This window comes from Geotrypetes seraphini, chromosome 5, assembly GCF_902459505.1.
Source record: "Geotrypetes seraphini chromosome 5, aGeoSer1.1, whole genome shotgun sequence".
Taxonomy (NCBI): Eukaryota; Metazoa; Chordata; class Amphibia; order Gymnophiona; family Dermophiidae; genus Geotrypetes; species Geotrypetes seraphini.
In genome coordinates this window covers 12,593,553-12,613,542 of record NC_047088.1, presented here as the reverse complement: position 1 = coordinate 12,613,542, position 19,990 = coordinate 12,593,553, and the positions used below count along the sequence as shown (strand labels likewise).

The 19,990-nt window shown below is 44.2% G+C and overlaps 1 protein-coding gene across 7 annotated transcripts in view; it reads left to right on the top strand.

The window, feature by feature from the left end:
* C5H8orf48 (chromosome 5 C8orf48 homolog) overlaps nt 1-19,990 on the top strand; it is a 72,192-nt gene that overhangs the window by 27,377 nt on the left and 24,825 nt on the right. For all 7 annotated transcript variants that reach the window (XM_033947239.1, XM_033947234.1, XM_033947236.1 and 4 more), the window contains 2 exons: nt 1,593-1,891; nt 5,922-6,047. In XM_033947239.1, coding sequence (XP_033803130.1) covers nt 1,660-1,891; nt 5,922-6,047 — 358 coding nt within the window. In that variant the 5' untranslated portion in view covers nt 1,593-1,659. The remainder of the gene's footprint in view (nt 1-1,592; nt 1,892-5,921; nt 6,048-19,990) is intronic.

The window sequence follows — 19,990 nt, the reverse complement described above, 5'->3', positions numbered from 1 at the left end:
GATAAGAGTTCCCATTGCCCTTCATTGGTCAACAACGTTCCTGCCTAGGCCTTATCTCCTCCGTCCTTTTGCTTGCAGTAGCAACCGCAAAACTGGAGAATAAGCGTTAACAAACGTGACGAAGAAGTCATAAAATCCCTCCCCCTGCCGAGACGGTTTCCTGTACATGGTACGACAAATTAGGACGTGCTGGAGAGGGCTTCGATAACTGGAACATTAGGTCAATGCCGGGCAAACTTGAAAAATCAGGATCAAGTGCACACAGTTTAATCATGTATCGGTAGTGTGTGCGACTTGGGTAGACTAGATGGACTGTTTAGGTCTTCATCTGCCGTCATCTACTGTGTTATAATGTTATATGAATTATATAATAATGACTATCCACCTAATGCAATGCGCTGTCGCACAAAATTCCAATGTAATCTTATAAAACGATATTTTTGAGATTAACTGGGATCTCAAGTGCTCACAGCCATAGTATTGAAGTATTTTTCAAAATCAATGGCCGATACCGTGAGCTATCATTGAACCCTTATGTAATCTCTAGTTTCTCTTCTGCTTATCTATGCATTTTATTGTTTATTATTACTTTTTTCTTTGATAATTTTTCCTTTTATAAAATGTATAAGTTATTTGCTTTACTCTCCCATATAGTGTAAAATCACTTATCTTATTTTCTTTCTTAGTATTCTTCACTTAGATATTGTATTTCACTTTATTTCCTTTATTCTCTTTACTCTACGGAAGATCTCCGTTTCGCACCCAAACTTTTGTACGGGGCGTCGTCAGGAAAGCGATAACATTCACTATAGAAAAAGCAAATTCCATTAATATTCACTTTAAAAACGGGTTTCACCTTAACTCTCACCTATTTATTTTAATATTTTAATTCTTTGCGCTATATTACCTAGTTTAGCGCAAAGAATTAAAATATTAAAATAAATAGGTGAGAGTTAAGGTGAAACCCGTTTTTAAAGTGAATATTAATGGAATTTGCTTTTTCTATAGTGAATGTTATCGCTTTCCTGACGACGCCCCGTACAAAAGTTTGGGTGCGAAACGGAGATCTTCCGTAGAGTAAAGAGAATAAAGGAAATAAAGTGAAATACAATATCTAAGTGAAGAATACTAAGAAAGAAAATAAGATAAGTGATTTTACACTATATGGGAGAGTAAAGCAAATAACTTATACATTTTATAAAAGGAAAAATTATCAAAGAAAAAAGTAATAATAAACAATAAAATGCATAGATAAGCAGAAGAGAAACTAGAGATTACATAAGGGTTCAATGATAGCTCACGGTATCGGCCATTGATTTTGAAAAATACTTCAATACTATGGCTGTGAGCACTTGAGATCCCAGTTAATCTCAAAAATATCGTTTTATAAGATTACATTGGAATTTTGTGCGACAGCGCATTGCATTAGGTGGATAGTGAATTTCACAATAATAGATTGAGTGGTGATTATATAATAATGACGGCATAGAATTTATACATCCTTTTGTGTTCGAACAGTTTAATTACCTTTTACATATTGGTGCTATCATTTTATTGGTAACCTGAAATCTCTAATTGTATAAATTATGCAGATTGCGCTTTACGTAGCCTGAAGAACACTGATTTTCGTCGGCAGTTGCCAACCTTTTGGTGCCACCGATGTCTGACGCGTTAAACCTCAGCAGGAACTATAAAGGGGAGTCATCGGAAGCGGACATGTTGGACTGCTGCCAAGAAGCCTTCCATTCCTTCGCTGAGGAGAATGAAGGCAATTGGGACTTTGAGACTGCGTCATTTGAATCCTGCTCCTATGAAAAAGACTCTGAGTTATCTTCTGTCTCTGAGGCATCAAACTGCAAGGACAACAGAGTACCATCTGCCACTATCCAAGGTAGGAAAACTTATGATTTCTACAGTCGGTTATGCGACTATGAAATAGAGCAGTGGAGGAGATAAATAGTAGAAAACCTAAATGTAAAATTTACCTGGCCAAGGCGAAAGGATCTGCTTTTCAGTTACTGCGGAACTTTTCATGTTCACCGTATATGCTTAAATATAAACCAAGGTAACTTTTTTCCTCCCCCAAAAATGGAAGTAAAAAGGTTGACTTGAATATAAACTGGAGGGAGATGGGGGAGGTTTATATTCAAGTGCCCTGCCTTGCACCCTGCCCTCCTTTCCGCCCTCCTTCCTTCCATCCTTGCTGTGATGCCACTACTGGCCTGCCTGAAACCCTGGTGGTCCAACAGTGAGCCAAGATGGGAGCAATCCTTCCCGCATGCTGGCCAACACTGAAGCATCCTTCAAGCTTCCCCGACCCCTGCAGACCTTACTTTTAAAGCCTTGGTGATCTAGTGGTGAAGCAGGGCAGGAGTGATCTTCCTAAGCTCCTGCCCCTTCAGAGCAGCGATTAAAAATATCTGCTGTGAGTTCCTGCTGCAGTCTCGCAAGACCACGGGAACTAGTGGCAGGCATTTCTGATTGTGGCTCTCACAAGGCAGGAGCGTAGGAAGATCGCTCCTGCTCCATTTCACTGCTAGACCACCAGGGCTTTAAAGATAAGGTCTACAGGGGTGAGGGAGGCGAGGTGGTTTAGAATTGGCCGGAACAGGATGTGAAAAGGATTGCTTCTGTCACAGCTCACCACTGGACCACCAGGGCTTCAGGCAGGCCCATGGGAGGCCTGCAACAGATCTGGGTAGGGGTGAACGGGGGTGCAGGTCAGATGACTTGAATATCAACTGAGACCCTCGGGTTTTTTGGCCCAAAAGTCACGGTTTATATTTGAGTGTATACAGTAGCTGTAGTCTAACAAAATAACTAAGGATGGATTTAATTAAAGTATGTTTAGATCAGAATGTAAATAGTATATGGTGGTAAATAGAGGGTAATTTTTTTTAGCAGGGCACCTGTTTTAAAAGGATAGGCAGGCATCTACTTAGGTTTTAATTTATAAAGACACACAAGCGTAAGGTTACCAGATTTTAGTTGACTAAAATCTGGACCCATAGCTCCACCCCCTCAACGTGTTCTTGTCGGGAAGGTGTGTGTATTTAGGTTTCGATTTGGACCAGGGATAAACACTGGAAACTATGCCATGTGCTCTCACAATACCTCTAGTATGTGCATCAAAGTGATGGGCTCCAGAGTAATCAAAGGAAATACTTTTTTACAGACAGGGTGGTAGATGCATGGATCAGTCTCCTGGAAGAAGTGGTGGAGACGGAGATTGTGTCTGAATTCAAGAAGGCATGGGATAGGCACTTGGGATCTCTTAGAGAGAGGAAAAGATAATGGTTACTGCGGATGGGCAGACTAGATGGGCCATTTGGCCTTTATCTGCTGTCATGTTTCTATATTTCCATAATCAGAAAGTTCTATGACATCACAATGCAAGTGTTAAGAGCCTTAGCCAATAGGGAGAGGAGGAGATAGTGGATGCTGCGGATGGGCCACTGGGCCTTTATCTGCCATCATGTTTCTATATTTGCAGAAGGTGTTTATGTGAAACCAAGTTTCTGTTACGGCCATTTAGAAAATCTCTTGTTTTCTACTGAGAAAAGTAAACAGGCCACTGGTGCTTTCTCTACTTTTTGGTGGTCACATACACATGCAAGTGACCTTTTTATAAAATACCAACCAGCATAAAAGTACACATGATTTGATTGCGCTTACTTTTTTGCCAGTTTGTGTTCATGAGAGCAGAGGTTGGAAGGAGAGTGGGTAGAATTACGAAATACAGTACCTTAATATAACATGTATGTGTATAAAGTAGGTGTGTTTATTTGCACCAGCTCGTGAACAAGTGATCCTGCCTACCCTTGGGACCCTTTTGTAAAATTACCCTTTTCATGTCCTGTTTTAGAGCTTCAAAACAGAAAACACTGCTACAAAGCAATCAATCTGGGGCCATGTAAATCTCAGAAAAGGAGTATTCAAACAGAGAGTAAAGAGTGTTCAAGCAGAGAATGTCATAGAAACATAGAAAATGACAGCAGAAAAGGGCCACGGCCTGTCAAGTCTGCCCACTCTAATGACCCACCCCCCCTAACTTCTTCTCCCAAGAGATCCCACATGCCTATCCCATTTTCTCTTAAAATCTGGCACGCTGCTGGCCTCAATTACCTGCAGTGGAAGATCATTCCAATGATCAACCACCCTTTCGGTGAAGAAATACTTCCTGGTGTCGCCATGAAATTTCCCACCCCTGATTTTCAGCGGATGCCCTCTTGTGGCCGTGGTTCCTTTAAGAAAAAAGATATCATCTTCCACTTCGATACGGCCTGTGATATATTTGAACGTCTCAATCATGTCTCCCCTCTCTCTACGTTCCTCGAGTGAGTGTAGCTGCAATTTACTCTGCCTTTCCTCATACGGGAGATCCTTGAGTCCTGAGCTCTCAGCACATCTTTTTGGTAATGTGGCCTTCAGAATTATACACAATATTCCAGATGAGGTCTCACCATGGATCTGTACAACGGCATTATGACTTCGGGCTTCCGGCTGACGAAACTTCTACGGATACAACCCATCATTTGTCTAGCCTTGGATGAAGCTTTCTCTACTTGATTAGCCATTTTCATGTCTTCACTGATGATCACTCCTAAGTCTCGTTCTGCTGTAGTCCTAGCTAAGGTCTCACCATTTAGGGTGTAAGTTCTGCATGGATTTCTGCTGCCTAGATGCATGACCTTACACTTTTTGGCATTGAAGCTTAGTTGCCAAGTCGAGGACCAATGTTCCAGTAAGAGTAGGTCCCACGTCATACTGTCGGACAATGTGCTTTTGCCTACTATGTTGCATAATTTGGCGTCATCGGCGAATAATGTTATTTTACCTTGAAGCCTCTGAGCCAGATCCCTTACAAAAATGTTAAATAGGATCGGGCCCAAGACTGAGCCCTGCGGCACTCCACTGATCACCTCCGAGGTTTCAGAGAGGGTACCGTTCACCACCACCCTCTGAAGTATACCGCTTAGCCAGTCTTTGACCCATGCAGTTAATGTTTCACCTAATCAAATACTTGAAGGGTATTAACGTAGAACAAAATCATTTCCAGAGAAAGGAAAATGGTAAAACCAGAGGACATAATTTGAGGTTGAGGGGTGGTAGATTCAGGGGCAATGTTAGGAAATTCTACTTTACGGAGAGGGTAGTGGATGCCTGGAATGCACTCCCGAGAGAGGTGGTGGAGAGGAAAACGGTGACGGAGTTTAAAGAAGTGTGGGATGAACACAGAGGATCTAGAATCAGAAAATAATATAAAATATTGAACTAGGCCAGTTACTGGGCAGACTTGCACGGTCTGTGTCTGTGTATGGCCGTTTGGTGGAGGATGGGCTGGGGAGGGCTTCAATGGCTGGGAGGGTTTAGATGGGCTGGAGTAGGTTTTAGCGGAGATTTCGGCAGTAGGAACCTAAGCACAGTACCGGGTAAAGCTTTGGATTCTTGCCCAGAAATAGCTAAGAAGAAAAAATTTAAATTGAATCAGGTTGGGCAGACCATTCAGGTCTTTATCTGCCGTCATCTACTATGTTACTATGTAATCCCATCGAACTCATCTTGTCTGCAACTATTAATAAATAAAGTGAATCGTTCTAACAATTACACAGCTCATATAGTCCACACAAGATAAGATAGGGAGGATAAAGCCTCAGAGCCCCACCGCTTCCCTCCAGCGATTACTTTGGGCTCCTTTTACAAAGGTGCGTTAGGGCCTTAATGTGCGGAATAGCGCACGCTAGCCGCTACCGCCTCCTTTTAAGCAGGCGGTAATTTTTTCAGCTAGCGTGCGCTAAGCTTGTGCGTGCTCTAAAAACGCTAGCGCACCTTACTAAAAGGAGCCTTTAGTGTACAATTGGGGTGGAAATAATGTCAGTAGCATGTCGTTGATTTTAACTTCGTTTCTATTTTATAATCAGATGACCAGGCTGAGGTCCCAGATCCTGAAATCGTGCAGAAAGAGTTGTTTTGCAAGTGGATTGCCATCCTCCAAGATAAAGATTATGGTGCTCGAGGCAGGAGAAAAGCCCAAGAAACACCAGCAGGCAAGTTTGGAAATTAAAGTTTGCTTGTAGTATTCCTTGGGGTTGATATTTATTTATTTAATTAATTAATTAATTCTATTTATATCCCAAGGAGCCCAGAATGGGTTATATGTATATCATGCTCTTCTAGCCACAAATAGATTTATTTCAACAGACTGTAGCTAACTTTATCTTAGAAGAATTTACACAACCTGTTTGTTTCAGATTTGTTTATTTTAAAGCAGGGGTGTCCAACCTGCGGCCCAGTGAAGTATTTTGTGCGGCCCCGGTCGAGGGCAATGCAGTGTTTTCCTCTGATGCCCCTGGGTGTTTACTGTCTTTCCGGCTCCCTCCTCTGTCTTGCTGCAGCGTTTGCGCGGCCCCAGAAACATTTTTTTTCGGCCAATGCGGCCCAGGGAAGCCAAAAGGTTGGACACCCCTGTTTTAAAGTTTTTTGTTGTTCTAAAGCAGGGGTAGGGAACTCCGGTCCTCGAGAGCCGTATTCCAGTCGGGTTTTCAGGATTTCCCCAATGAATATGCATTGAAAGCAGTGCGTGCAAATAGATCTCATGCATATTCATTGGGGAAATCCTGAAAACCCGACTGGAATACGGCTATCGTGGACCGGAGTTCCCTACCCCTGTTCTAAAGTCACCTGAGAATACTGCAACAATAACCAATTTACAACCTGGAAAGGGAAAGTAGTGAGGCGATGCTGACTACATACCGGACAGGGTGTGATGGCAGATAAGAACTACAAGGCCCATCTAATGTGCCCCATATTATTTCCTCTTACATGCCTTAGACCCTGGCTGATCTCTGGATTTCACTTCTTAATATCTAAGGAATGTCTGTGGAAGAAGGGAAAGTGGAGAATGCCAAGGGGGAGATAAGGATGTCACAGGAGCCATATTGTTGGAGGCAGTTTATTGAAACGGCCTGACACGACTGTGTTTCGACATTTGCCTGCATCAGGGATCCTTAATTCACCATGCCCCCAACTCTATGAGCCGTATATTTAATCGGCACTTTGATGTGCAGGTGGCAGGAATAAGAAACTTCACAGACAACAAAGAATCAAAATTGGCAATAATCTCTTCGGCTTTCTGTGAAGTTTCTTATTTCATCATGGTAGGGAGAAGGCAGGGATAGTGGATGGGCAAACTGAATGGTCTTTATATGGCATCATTTTCAGTGTTTCTTTGTTTAGATGTTTTTGCTGTTCTTGGCACCTACACATCTTTCTGAACAATCATCAAAGCGCCTATAGACTATGTAGATCAGAGTTCTGGATATAGTGAATTAAGGACCCCTGATGCAGGCATATGCTGAAACAAGGCCGTGTCGGGTCAGGTCCTTTCAGTTAGCTCTGACTTTTCGTCTCCTGTGTGGTACAGTGGAGTTCTGGTGTTCTGTGTTTTTGATATTAAGGATCCTCTGTGCCTGTAGGAGGCCATTGCATGCATCCGGTCCCTTTCTGTGAAAGCATATCTCAAAGTATCCAACACGAAGCAAAAAATAAATACAGAAAGACGAAAGGAGCAAGCGGGAAGAATAAAAGATGAAAGAAATCTAACAAAAGGAGCCAAGTTTACAATTTCATGAATCCTGAACCAAAAAGCTACTTAAGGATTGAAAGGGATATTAGAAATACAGACCAGGGTGACATGAAGAGGTAGTAACAGCCCTACTTACTCCTGGGGGAGTTTATAAGGTTGGGCCTGAACTTCCTGATGCTGCTTCTGAGCCTCTCTTTTTTTTAGAACAATCTCTCTATGGAAGAAGTTTTGCTTCTTGTGTGGTGCATCATAAAAGCGACTACTCAAACTTGTTGTAATGAAATGAAAGGTGCCAAATTGCTTAGAGCTAATTCCGTCTAAGGAGTCATCCAGAAAGCAGGACCTCTTTGCATGTTTTTATCTGCAAGACGTTTTAAGTCTAGCATTTAATTCATTCCCACTTTGCTGCACTCAGTAGGAAGAGTGTCAATTAACGAAGAAAGGGACTTCTCTGGAGAGAAGGAGGCAGGTCTGAACCAGTGGCTGACTCCTCCCAAGCTTCAGCATTCAAACATAGAAATGTTTTCATACTTTAGTGGCCCTGTTGATCATCCAGAATACGAGCAGGTTTGTAGGTTCCAATGCATTTTATTGGCCTAAATATTCATTTTAACACATTTTCTTTGTGGTAGGCATGAACGAAAGACAAAAAGGATATATCAATAAGTTGATATGTTTAATACAATTTAGCCGCATGCGCTAGTCGCTATCGCCACCTTTTGAGCAGGCGGTAGATTTCCGGCTTACCACGTTAATCCGGTGTGTGCATTAAAACTGCTAGCGCCGCTTTGTAAAAGGAGCCCTTAGTTAGAACCTGCAAGAAAACCCCCCCCCAAACTACTAAACTAGAATATTTATAGATATCAAATTTGCTATTCAAACATAGCATTATAGTTGTTAACGTTAGTTGAGATGGAAAATTATGCCGCATTACCTGAGGAGAAATGCTTCGGTGTGTTTACCCTTAAGTTCTTACACTTACTGAAAGGATTCTAATTAGGCTGGTTCATCTTCAATTATGTACAAAACAATTAAGAGATAATCAAGAATGCCTCTAAGTATACCCCCCTCCCCCTAATAAAAGGCTTCCTGGGCCCACAGGCTCAACTCTCAGTCTGAGAGAGGCAGATGTTTATTGCTTTTGGAGCCGAAAGACAAACCTTCTAATAACCGATTATGGCAACTGCATTACTGGCATCATTTTACGGAAAAACATTGCACCGTAAAAAGGATGCTGATTGCGTTGAACTGTAGCCATAAGAGCTTGGTTTGATTGTAGCCATCAGACTGAGGTGTGGAGAGAGAAATCTATCAATGGCTGAGTGACTTATTTGCAACAGAGATACACACGTTGAGCCAAAGATGACAAATCAGTGTAGTTGGAATGGAACTCTGCTCTGCTTATCCTTTCTCAGAGTCCAGATCCTCTGCTTGTGCCGAATTGTCAATTGCCTGAATAATTTATTCCAGTATTCCAGTTACAGAATTGGCTTATTAAGACCAGAAGCTCAGTGTTTTCTAACTAATGAGAATAGAAAGGAAGGTGCGTGAAATTTATCTTATGAACTAATTTGTCCTTGTCCTCTAGCATCGGTTTTAAAGTTGTGCATGATTGCATATCTATATGGAGATGAACAAATGGGTAGTGAAATCAATACAGTAGATACACCTCGCAAGCAGATCCACAATTAATTAAACAAAATATGTAGTGGAGAAAAAAAAAGACCTCAATTAATAAGTGATCTAGGGACCAAAAAATGGCCCTGTGCCGATCAGTCAAAATCAAATCACACAATATATAAATACTTATAAATATTCTTAAACATCCCCCTGAAACGAACGGGGTCCGTTTCTTGGTCCCGAAACCGCCCTGCACACACCCTGTTGCTTGTTCAGATATCGGGAGGCATTCCCCTTAGGAAGGAAGGATACGCAGACAGTGTCCTAAAGGAATTGCCTGTTCTTTATTAGCTTACATCCAGTTTTATACCTTTTTTTTTTTTGTACAAGGGTCAGTGGTAACCAACACAAGAAAAGAGGGTTGGACAAGAAAGGGGGGTGGGTGGATGAGCAGGATATTTGCTTCATTGTCTCAATTTAAAGGTGCTAAAGCTTCCCTTATCTCTCTCAACTGGTACATAGCAGTGGGGGGATCGAACCTCCATTGTCTCAAGCAGCTAACTTCATTAACAAGATTAAATGACCCTGTCTCAGAACATCAGCAGAATAAACACAAACTGTGTCTGTGTTTGAGCCCCCCCAGCACAGACAGAGACAGAAGACTTATAAGATATATGTGTCCTTTTACCCCCCAAAATATTAATTGTGGATCTGCTTGCTAGGTCTATATGATGTATTGATTTCTTTAGTAAACATTTGATATATAGGCTTATTGGCATTAGAGAATGACACGGGGACAAAATTTCTCCGTCCTTGCAGGAACTCATTTTCCCGTCCCGGCGAGTTCTTTTCCTGTCCCTGCTTCTTTCCTGCAAGCTTCATCCTCGTCTGCACAAGCCTCAAACACTTAAGTGTTCGAGGCTTGTGCAGTTAAGGCAGAGCTTACAGGAATAGGACAGGGACGGTGACAAAAGTCGTGGTGAGGGGACAGGATGGGACGGGGAAATTGAATTCCTGCGGGGATTCCTTGTCATTCTCTAATTGGTATCATTGATACCAAGTGACTCTTAATATATAGTGAATAAAGACAACACGAAATGTTCAACATGATATTGATTGGTCTTTGTTCCGGTAAGTGGAGAACTCTGCAGTTTTACTTCACTTTCCTCAGCCTTCATAATAGCCAAGTTCAAGATGTATTCAGAGGTACAGCACCAGAAATTAAAAATCTGACATGTACTGCGATTTTTCTTAGGCTTTAAGCACAAGATTTAAGATCTTGGCTAAAGTAAAGTTGGTTTACTTGCATGGGTTAAAGAGAAGCACATTTCTTCTTTGGTAATTGAAGTTCTCCATCAACAAACAAAGAATCAGCCACTCAAGTGGGTAATGTCATCAGTCTTCCAGTTACAGCGCTGCATGCAGTTACGTAGTAAGGGGAGGGGCCTAAAGGCTCTGATTGGCCTAGACACCTAAGGCCCCCTCCCACAGGAGGGGTGTTAAACAACCTGGGCCAATCAGAGCCTTAGGCCCCTCCCCAGTGCATCCCAGGATGTACCAGGGAGGGGAATACCCACCATTTTGAAGAACCGGGTCTGCTGGCCAAAGGGAATAGGCATCCCTCCAGCCAGCCATTGTAAGCAAGGTAAGGGAGAGGGGGGTCATTGGAGGCACGAGGGGTTGTCGTGGGGGGTGTTGCGTGGCGGCAGGAAGGAGTGGGCATCTCTCCTGCTGTGGGGGTGGGAGGATTAGCAGTGTCGAGTGACTTTGTGACGCGGCAAGAGAGAGTGGGCATCTCTCCTGCTGATCTTCAATTTGGGGTTTGTTTGGGTTTTTTTTATTTTAATTTGAGTGGAATGGAGGGGCTCTGAGCTATCAAACCTTACTTTCCTGTCAATGTTGAGCCAATCAGCACTCAGGCACTGATCAGAAAGTAAGGCAATGACAGCTCAAACCTGTTGGCAAATTTTGGCCGCAAATGTGGCACAACGAGGTTAGAGAATCACTCGGAGTGATCAATTTAATATTAAAAACCTTGTACTACATTTGCATGGCATTGTCGGAGACTGCTAGAAAACTCTGAAAAGACCTTGGTAAGCCATTTTGATAATCCACTGGTTTAGCGAGCACGTTAAAGGCAGATTTTAGTTTTGAGAATCTGCCCCCTAGTCAGGTTGCAAACAAACCAAAACTGCAGATATTACATTACATTACATTACATTAGGGATTTCTATTCCGCCATTACCTTGCGGTTCAAGGCGGATTACAAAAGGTTAGTTTAAGGACAGAATTACAATGAATAAAGAATTACAGAGTTACAGAATAACAGAATTATATGAATTGTAGAGAATAGCTAGAGAGGTAATATGAAGATCTTGAGGGCTTTTAGTGGTCGTGTTGTTATTTCTGTCTTAGGAATTTCTTGAAAAGTGTGGTTTTTATTTCTTTTCTGAACGTCTTATAGTCTGGGGTGGTCATCAGAAGGTTGGAGATTTGGTTATCTAGTCTTGCAGCTTGTGTGGCTAGGAGGCCGTCATGTAGTTTTGTTCTTTTCACTTCTTTGGATGGGGGGGGTATGAATGGGGAGTGCGTTTTTCTGTGTCTGGTGCTGGTTGCTTGGATGAGGCGATTGTTCAGGTATGATGGACTGTCTCCGTGTAGTGTTTTAAATAATATGCAGTAGAATTTGAATTGGATTCTTTCTTGGATTGGGAGCCAGTGTGAGTTGATGTAGGCTTCGGTGATGTGGTCGTGTTTTTTCAATGAATAGACGAGTCTTAAGGCTGTATTTTGGATTGTTTGGAGTTGTCTTATCGTAGTTGCTGGACATGGGAGGAAGAGAATGTTACAGTAGTCCAGTATTCCTAGTATTAGGGATTGTACTATAAGTAGGAATTGTGTGCTTTCAAAGAATTTTCGGACTTGTCTCAGGTTTCTCATGATTGCGAATGATTTTTGAGTTGTTTTGTTTATTTGTGGCTGCATTGTGCAGCATCTGTCTATGGTCATGCCTAGTAGTTTTATGGTTGTTTGGATGGGATATTTGGTTGCGTTTATGTCTAGGATGGTTGTGGTTTGGATCCTGTCGTTTTCTAGGAGGATGAATTTGGTTTTGTCTTGGTTGAGTTTAAGTTTGTGATTTTCCATCCAGGTTGTGACTGCTTCCAGTGTTTGGTGAAGTTCCTCTGTCATGGTAGGTTTGGAGTGATCGTATGGGATGAGGATGGTGATGTCATCCGCATAGCTGTAGGATGTTATGCCTAGATTATCCAGATGGGTTCCTAGAGAGGCAGTGTATAGATTGAAGAGGGTGGGGGATAGTGGGGATCCTTGTGGTACGCCGCATGGGTTTGACCAGGATTCTGATTTTTCTTTGTTTGATTTTACACTGTAGGTTCTGAGTTTTAGGAATCCTTTGAACCAGGAGTATACTTTGTTTGAGATGCCTATTGCATCTAGTATCTGTAGAAGGATGTTGTGGTCTACCAGGTCGAATGCTGCCGATAGGTCCAGTTGTATAAGTAGTATTTTTTTCCCTATACTAAGTTGTTGTCTGACGGTATCCATGAGGGAGCCTAGTAATGTCTCTGTGCTGAAATTTGTTCTGAATCCTGATTGCATGGGGTGTAGTAGGTTGTGGTCCTCTATGTAATTGGTGAGGAGTTTGGCTACTAGGCCTTCTGTAATTTTGACATATAGCGGAATTGAGGCTATAGGTCTATAGTTGGAAGGGAGGTTTTGTGGTGCCTTTGGGTCTTTTTGGATTGGTGTGATGACAATTTCGCTGAGGTTGTCAGGGAATGTGCCCTCTGTGAGCGTGAATTGGATCCATTGTAGAATTATGGTGCGGAACTTTATACTAGAGGTGGTAAGGAGATATGAGGGGCAGTGGTTGAGGTCACAGGAGGCATGGCTGTATTTTTTGTATAATTTGTTAAATTCTGGCCATTTTATGTTTGGGAATTGAGACCAAGTTCTGTCTGCTGCGACTGCCTCTTTTCCTGTGGAGTGGATTGTGATTGGATTTTGGTTGGATGGGTTGAGTATGAGTGTGGCTCTGGTGTTGGTGATTTTATTCTTGAAATGTTCTGCTAAGATGGTGGGTGATGGTGGAGGTGTGTTGGTGGTGGTAATATATGGTTTGGTGTCTGTTAATTCTTTTAGTATTTGGAAAATTTTTTTGGAATCTTGTGTTTCTGTGCCTATGAGCTTGGTGTAGTAACTTTTCCTCTTGTCTTTTAGTAGATTTTTGTATTGTTTGTTGATTTTTTTCCAGTCGGTTTTTGTTTGTTCTTGATTCTTTTTTCTCCATTTTCTTTCTAATCTTCTGCACTGTCTTTTGAGTTGGAGTAATTCATTATCAAACCATTGGTCTGATTTCCTTCTGATTCTGGTTTTGGTTTGTAGGGGTGCCAGATTATCAAGTGTGTTGGTGGATACATTTTCCCAGTGGGAGATGAAATTTTTTGGGTCGCAGTCTTGGATGGTTTCGTCTATCTTTGACCAGAAGATGGTTGGGTCGATATGTTTGCGTGAGGTATATGTGGTTTTTTTTGTTTGAGGTGTGTGTTTGGTTTTGGTCCAGTTGATGTTGAAGTTAAAGATGTAGTGGTCTGACCATAGGGATGGGGACCATGTTCCGTTTGGAGTTTGGATTTCTTGATTGGTTGGTTGGTGAGTCATGAATGCTGCAATGTCCAGTTGATGCCCTTTTTCATGAGTGGTTTGTGGGTTTAGGATCTTGAAGGATAATGCATTGAGGAAGGATAGACAGTTGTTTGCTGGTGTGGAGGTTTGATCTTCTAGGTGTAGGTTTAGGTCTCCTAGTATGAGGTTGTAGTCAGCTGTTAGTGAGTTTTGGTAGATGAAGTTTTCAAATTCGGGCTTCACTGTGGTCCAGTTTCCTGGTGTTATGTAGCAGAGCAGGCAGTTTAGAGAGTTTTTTAGTGTTGTGTTTATGAGTTGGCACGCTAGGAAATCCAATTGTGGAGTGGATACTTTCTCGAGTATGTTTAGAGTTATGGTGTTCTTGAATATTATTGCTAGACCTCCTCCTCTTTTTTTCTCTCTGCAGGTTACTGTTATTTTGTATCCTGGCGGGCATACTTCTTTTATTCTAGGGTCTGTGTCTGAGGTTAGCCAGGTTTCAGTGAGGAATAAGCAGTCAAGTTTTTCTGTTGTTATCCAGTTTTTTATGTTTTCTGTTTTGGGTCCTAGAGATCTGATATTGACATAGGCACAAGTAAGGGAGGTCGTGTCGGTCTTAGGAGTGTAAGTTGTTTCCGGGTATATGAGTGTTGTGGTAGTTGTTTGAGGTTTTGTTTTCGGGGGTGTTGATCTTCTTCTCCGGATAACAGTGATGGGTTGTTGAATGTTGGTGTGGAGGTTTGGGTAACTTGGAGTGAGTGTTCTTCTGTTGGGGATTTGGAAGTTGGTTGTGCTTGCAGTTGAGGTTGTGGTGGGTAGATTGTTAGCTGTTGTATTCCAGCTAGAAATGAGGAGGATTATTAGGATGGCTGCTATTTTGTGTGTATTTCGGGAGGGCTTCATGTTTGATGTCTGGTTTGGGGTGTTCGGGTTGTTAGGTAGAGGGGGTGGTTCCCTCTTAGAGTTCTGGCTGTAGTGGGAGGAGCGGGGGATCTTTCGCTCCTTACCTTATGGTGGAGGTAGGCAAGAGGTCTGGTGGAGTGGTCTCTGAGGTGTAGGTGTTCACGTCTCTTGGGTCCGTTGGTGCTTCTCTCCGTTGCTCCTCTCAGGTGCTCCACGAAGGCGCCCACTAAGGCGCAGGCGCCTTTGTCGTGCGCCTTCGTCGGCACGCCGAACGGCGGCGCGCCGTTGGCGCTGTGTCTTTTAAATTGTGTAGTCCTCCTGCGGGATCGGGGGGGCGGAGCAGGGCTCCCACGCCGGCCCGGTCTGGCTGGTAATGGCGGCGCTGTGTCTTTTAAATTGTGTAGTCCTCCTGCGGGATCGGGGGGGCGGAGCAGGGCTCCCACGCCGGCCCGGTCTGGCTGGTAATGGCGGCGCTGTGTCTTTTAAATTGTGTAGTCCTCCTGCGGGATCGGGGGGGCGGAGCAGGGCTCCCACGCCGGCCCGGTCTGGCTGGTAATGGCGGCGCTGTGTCTTTTAAATTGTGTAGTCCTCCTGCGGGATCGGGGGGGCGGAGCAGGGCTCCCACGCCGGCCCGGTCTGGCTGGTAATGGCGGCGCTGTGTCTTTTAAATTGTGTAGTCCTCCTGCGGGATCGGGGGGGCGGAGCAGGGCTCCCACGCCGGCCCGGTCTGGCTGGTAATGGCGGCGCTGTGTCTTTTAAATTGTGTAGTCCTCCTGCGGGATCGGGGGGGCGGAGCAGGGCTCCCACGCCGGCCCGGTCTGGCTGGTAATGGCGGCGCTGTGTCTTTTAAATTGTGTAGTCCTCCTGCGGGATCGGGGGGGCGGAGCAGGGCTCCCACGCCGGCCCGGTCTGGCTGGTAATGGCGGCGCTGTGTCTTTTAAATTGTGTAGTCCTCCTGCGGGATCGGGGGGGCGGAGCAGGGCTCCCACGCCGGCCCGGTCTGGCTGGTAATGGCGGCGCTGTGTCTTTTAAATTGTGTAGTCCTCCTGCGGGATCGGGGGGGCGGAGCAGGGCTCCCACGCCGGCCCGGTCTGGCTGGTAATGGCGGCGCTGTGTCTTTTAAATTGTGTAGTCCTCCTGCGGGATCGGGGGGGCGGAGCAGGGCTCCCACGCCGGCCCGGTCTGGCTGGTAATGGCGGCGCTGTGTCTTTTAAATTGTGTAGTCCTCCTGCGGGATCGGGGGGGCGGAGCAGGGCTCCCACGCCGGCCCGGTCTGGCTGGTAATGGCGGCGCTGTGTCTTTTAAATTGTGTAGTCCTCCTGCGGGATCGGGGGGGCGGAGCAGGGCTCCCACGCCGGCCCGGTCTGGCTGGTAATGGCGGCGCTGTGTCTTTTAAATTGTGTAGTCCTCCTGCGGGATCGGGGGGGCGGAGCAGGGCTCCCACGCCGGCCCGGTCTGGCTGGTAATGGCGGCGCTGTGTCTTTTAAATTGTGTAGTCCTCCTGCGGGATCGGGGGGGCGGAGCAGGGCTCCCACGCCGGCCCGGTCTGGCTGGTAATGGCGGCGCTGTGTCTTTTAAATTGTGTAGTCCTCCTGCGGGATCGGGGGGGCGGAGCAGGGCTCCCACGCCGGCCCGGTCTGGCTGGTAATGGCGGCGCTGTGTCTTTTAAATTGTGTAGTCCTCCTGCGGGATCGGGGGGGCGGAGCAGGGCTCCCACGCCGGCCCGGTCTGGCTGGTAATGGCGGCGCTGTGTCTTTTAAATTGTGTAGTCCTCCTGCGGGATCGGGGGGGCGGAGCAGGGCAGATATGTACAACGATGTAGGCAAAATTTATTGTGACAACCAAAATGTAATTAAAAACCTTTTTACCAAACAAGGGACCCAACACTGTCCGTGTTGCGGACAACCTTCATCAGGGGTCCATGTTAGAAAAGGGAAAAAACATATGTCACAAAAAAATGCAGTGAAGCATTCAGTAGAACCAAACTCTGATCCCAATTGAGTCCAAGCAGCTTAAGAGTAGATCATGAGCCACTAAATCAAAATGGTAGCTGCAATAAAATCCACCAAACTTTGAGGTGCCGATAGAGCAGCTCTCATGGACAAAATATCAAAGAACTTTGTTTCATCCCTTTATTGGATTTCTGGCCTTTACAACACAGTGTTGAAAGAGAAATACACAATTGTATCGGATTCTCCGATAAGATGCTTGAGGCCCTTCTGGCTTCTAGAAAGGAATGAAACAGAAAATGTAATCGGTTTACAGACTGGTGAGAGGACGTGTTGTTAAAATCACTAATAGGGTGATGGTTTTGCCTTCTGGCAGACGGATGATTGAATGTTGACTCTTTGACCTCTATCTTGCAGAATTTCTGAACTGTGTAAATAGCATATGCTGTTCTCGTATCTTGGGAATTGATAAGGTCTGTACGTTTAAGTGAGGTAGCAATTAGAATGAATTAGTGCTCAAGTGGGAATAGGAATGAATCTATGTGAGTGGAATGAATCTGACACCAGTTAAATAGAAATGGAGTTAATGGTCAGGTCAGTGATATCAGTTGAACTAAATAAATTGATCAAGCTTTGACTTGATAATTTCCTCTTATGTGATTCAGAAGTTTCTATATTTGGGTGGTACTTTTCAAGCTCCATGTAGTGTTTGCAATGCAAGTGAATTTTCGAAGGGATGAGATATTTCTGGGAGTTTTAAACTACCTATGTGCCTGCTGGCTCATTTTCATGGCACTGAAAGGCAGCGAGCTGTTACACGATGTATAGTCACCTGCGTTTACAAGGGGGTAGAGTTACCAGACATCCGGATTTCTCCCGACATGTCCTGTTTTTGAGGATAAGTTCAGGCGTCCGGACAGCTTTTCAAAACCCGGCTGGTGAGATCGGGGCTGGGGGCGGAACAGGGCAGAGTCATGTGTCCTCTTTTACCAGGTTGCCAATCAAGTGGAGAAGGCTTCTTCCAGGGCAAGACAAATGATGGGGTGTATCCATAGAAGCTTCGTCAGCAGGAGACCTGAAGTTATGATGCCGTTGTACAGAGCCATGGTGAGGCCTCACTTAGAGTACTGTGTTCAGTTTTGGAGACCACACTACCGAAAGGACGTGCTGAGGATCGAGTCGGTTCAGCGAACGGCCACCAGGATGGTCATGGGGCTCAAGGATCTCACGTATGAAGAAAGACTAAAGAAATTGCGGCTGTACTCACTTGAGGAAAGAAGAGACCGGGGAGATATGATTGAAACGTATAAGTATATCACGGGACGCAACCTCCAGAGGGCATCCGCTGAAAATCAGGGGAGGGAGGTTTCATGGCGACTCCAGGAAGTACTTCTTCACCGAAAGAGTGGTGGATCATTGGAACAGACTCCCACTCCAGGTGATAAAGGCCAGCAGCGTGATGGATTTTAAGAAAAAATGGGATACTCACGTGGGATCTTTAAGGGAGTAAATTCAGGGGGGGGGATACTTGGAATGGGCAGACTTGGTGGGCTATAGCCCTTTTCTGCCGCTTTTTTTCTATGTTTCTATGTTTCTACTTGGGGGCAATTGTCAAATTGTGTTTTTATGTAGAAAAAGACAATTTTCCATACAGCATTTGAAACATACTCCCATAAAGATGTCGTTTCTCAGCCGATTATCCCCTGACAAGGTAAGACTGAAACGCACACAGGAATTTTGCCTTTGTTATACTAATAAGTTTCCCAGACTGCATTTGTTTCAGAATCGTGTGGAGGGCATTTTAGCAAGGACGTACAACTCAGATTGTGAATGTCCCAGTCAGTGCATCACAAATGGACATCCATCTCGCATGTACAGTCAAACCTCGGTTTGCGAGTAACACGGTTTGCGAGTGTTTTGCAAGACGAGCAAAACATTCTCGCAAATCTTATCTCGCAAACCGAGCGTTGACTCGATTTGCGAGCACCCCCCCCCCCCCCGAGAACCGGCATTGTTCCCCCCCCCGCTCGTGAACCCCAAACAACATTCAGCCTTGCCCCATCTGGCACCGGCACACAGCCCACAGCCAGTGCCGGTAAAAGAAGTTCCTGCCTCTTGCCTGGGCCTTGAGCATCTGCGCATGCTCAAGGTCTTCTGGTTCTCGCTCTCTCCGAGATTCTTGGGCAAAAGTGAAATTCCAAATATGATCTGGGCAAAACAAGGAACATGGCAATAGAGGAACATCCACAATTTCCACATTATAAAGTGGAATCCATGTGGAAGAATAGTCTAATCATTAAAGCAGCCAGCAGAGAGACAGAACAGAGATCATGAGGTTGCTGGTTCAAATCCCACTACTGCTTTTTCTAAATTTTGTTATTTTTAATTGTGAGTGCTCCAGGCAGAAATATAAACTCTGTGGAAATGGTGATGTTCAAGTTGCAGGCTTTATTAAAAGATATAGAATTTGATAATCCACATAAAATATATCTAGGACCTAAAACATTGAAAACAGTGGATCCAACACGGTCCGCGTTTCGACAATGCTGTCTTCCTCAGGGAGCCCTAAAAGTCCTGATATGAGTGGATTAAAAACTGAAACGATGCTAAGCTATAACTCTGTGCAAATGAAAATTTCTCAAAAGTGGACTGTGTTGGGTCCACAGTTCTCTATGTTTTAGGTCCCTGATATAGTTTATGTGGATTATCAAATTGTATATCTTTTAATAAAACCTGCATCTTGAACATCACCATTTCCACAGAGTTTTTAGTTTTCGCTGGATTTGCATTGTCTGTGGAATCAAGGGTCAATTTTTTGCTTGTTTTCCCCAGACAGAAATATACTTACTGTGACTTCTTTTATTTCCATTCAGAGCACTTTTCAGTAACGTGGACATGACAAGTACCATGAATGTCCAGCCTTTTGACTTGGATAACCCTTCCCCTTCTGTAATCAGAGTTGGACATCCATATTTTAGGACCTCCAGGCCCTGTCTAAAGTATGAACAGACTACACCTCCTTTCCATATGGACATACTGCAGTGTTAGTGTCTATATCCTGTTTATAAACTTGGAATTTGGATATCCATGCAATATGAACGTCTAAATGCCAATTTTCAGACATCCTGAACAGAAGTAGGGCTTCTAAAATCACCATAGTTAATTTTTTTATTGGAAAAACATTTCTGAGTGTAGATTGTTCTTCTTACAAGAGTATGTCCTCATTTTCTAACAATTCAGCAATTTGCAGTATCAACAGGAACATACTGCTTTTATTTTAATGTAT